This window comes from Bison bison, unplaced genomic scaffold, assembly GCF_000754665.1.
Source record: "Bison bison bison isolate TAMUID 2011002044 unplaced genomic scaffold, Bison_UMD1.0 scf7180017864495, whole genome shotgun sequence".
Classification (NCBI taxonomy): domain Eukaryota; kingdom Metazoa; phylum Chordata; class Mammalia; order Artiodactyla; family Bovidae; genus Bison; species Bison bison.
This window is the reverse complement of record NW_011495054.1, coordinates 7,098,719-7,100,376: the sequence shown is the minus strand read 5'-3', so window position 1 is coordinate 7,100,376 and position 1,658 is coordinate 7,098,719. Positions and strand designations below refer to the sequence as shown.

At 50.4% G+C, this 1,658-nt stretch overlaps 1 protein-coding gene across 7 annotated transcripts in view; it reads left to right on the top strand.

Moving 5' to 3' along the window:
• Window positions 1-1,658, top strand: part of UBE3B (ubiquitin protein ligase E3B) — a 45,891-nt gene that overhangs the window by 11,775 nt on the left and 32,458 nt on the right. For all 7 annotated transcript variants that reach the window (XM_010828664.1, XM_010828660.1, XM_010828663.1 and 4 more), the window contains 2 exons: window positions 394-479; window positions 1,350-1,432. In XM_010828664.1, the coding sequence (XP_010826966.1) occupies window positions 394-479; window positions 1,350-1,432 (169 nt within the window). The remainder of the gene's footprint in view (window positions 1-393; window positions 480-1,349; window positions 1,433-1,658) is intronic.

Sequence of the window (1,658 nt, the reverse complement as noted above, 5' to 3'; positions counted from 1 at the left end):
CGGGGAAGAAGCATTTAAAACGTGTTGTGTTTTGGGCCCTGCCAGGGACCTTGTGTCCCAGTGGGAAGCGGAGGTTGCCGCAGTGGGTACAAAGTGCCAGGCCCTCAGAGGGACGTAGAAAAGGTGCTGCAGGAGCTTGGAGGCCGAGGACGGTGCTTCTGGGAACCGATAGGACCCTTCTCTTAAGAGGTGACCCTTGAACCAGGCCTTGCAGGAGAGAGAATCCTGAAAATACCGCATCTCTTCTGATACCAGGCCCAAGGGGAGCAGGAAGGCAAGCCAGAGGAGCTCTGGTTTCCTTACGGCCCGGAGCCTGGGGACATAAACAGTTCACATGACGGTCAGAGGTTAGTTTTTTTTTTTTTCTTTCTCAGACTTTTTTCCTTCATTCAGGTGAGAGTCTTCGACCAGCCCTGAACCACATCTGTGCAAACATAATGGGCCATCTCAACCAGCGTGGATTCTACCCTGTTCTGCAGGTCTGTGACTTCATTCTTGACGTATGGCTTCATTCTCCAATACCTCAACTTGGGTTTTACCTCTGGTTTTGGCATATCTGCCACCCGCCTCAGAGCAGCAGTTTGTGCAGGAAGGGCTTACAGCCCAGCGCCCTCTCCGCCCTCCCCCGCCTCAGGGTTTGTGTAAAAAGGGGACAGTGGCTGGGATCCCTTTGTTGTGTTTACCTGTTAGTTGTAAGGACAGTCCAGTCACTTGAAGCTTGAGCTCGGGCAGGAGGCCTCAGGACGCGCCCCGTCAGGCTCCTTCTTGGTCAGCACCTAGGACTGTCTTTCTCGTCCCACGTCCTCCAGCAGCCTTTGGTCCACCCTGCGTGTTATCAGGCCAGTTCGCACACCCAGGGAATTGTCAGAAATCTGTCTCATCAGTGTTTAAAAGTACTTTGGAATTCCGGAGTTTGAGAAGTGATGTGGATTGAGTCCATCCTTCCACCTGGGGCTGCGGTGGGCTCTCATCTAGTTGGGTTTCCTTTTCTCCTCATGACAGCCCTGCGAAGCGCCATGGCGGCCCAGGGTGGATTCTCCACAGCTCCTCTCAGTGGCAGCTTCTGCTTCACACCCTAACTCCGAAATGCTTCTAAAATAGTTGCGATCTTAAATCTGGTATTCTTTCTATCAGCTGTTAATTTTTTTTAGCTATCATTCTTAAAAACTTAGGTGTAATACTTAAAGTAGAGTGGGACAACGGACCTCCATACCCATTAGTTTTCTTTCATTTTTTTAGAAACATCCTAATATGTTTTTTTTTTAATCTGAAGCACTCGTTGTACCTTTTTTACGTACACGTGAATATAAAGTTGGCATCACCCTGACCAGTTACGATGTTCTTTTCAGATCCTGCTAACCCGTGGCCTGGCGAGACCCCGGCCTTGTCTATCCAAAGGCACTTTAACGGCCGCCTTTTCCCTAGCGATGCGGTAAGTAGGGAGCTGTAGCTGAGGGGCTGGTGTGCTTCTGAAGGCACCTTCTCTTGCAGACTCCTTTTGAAGAAGGCCAGCTAGCGAGTGTTTTCAGATCTTCTGTCACAGCTGCTCTGCCACTGTAGCCAGGCAGCCACAGATGGAGATGGCTGTGTGTTCCCAAGAAACTCTATTTACAAAAATCAGCAGTGGGCAGATTTTGACCTGTGGGCAACAGTTTGCC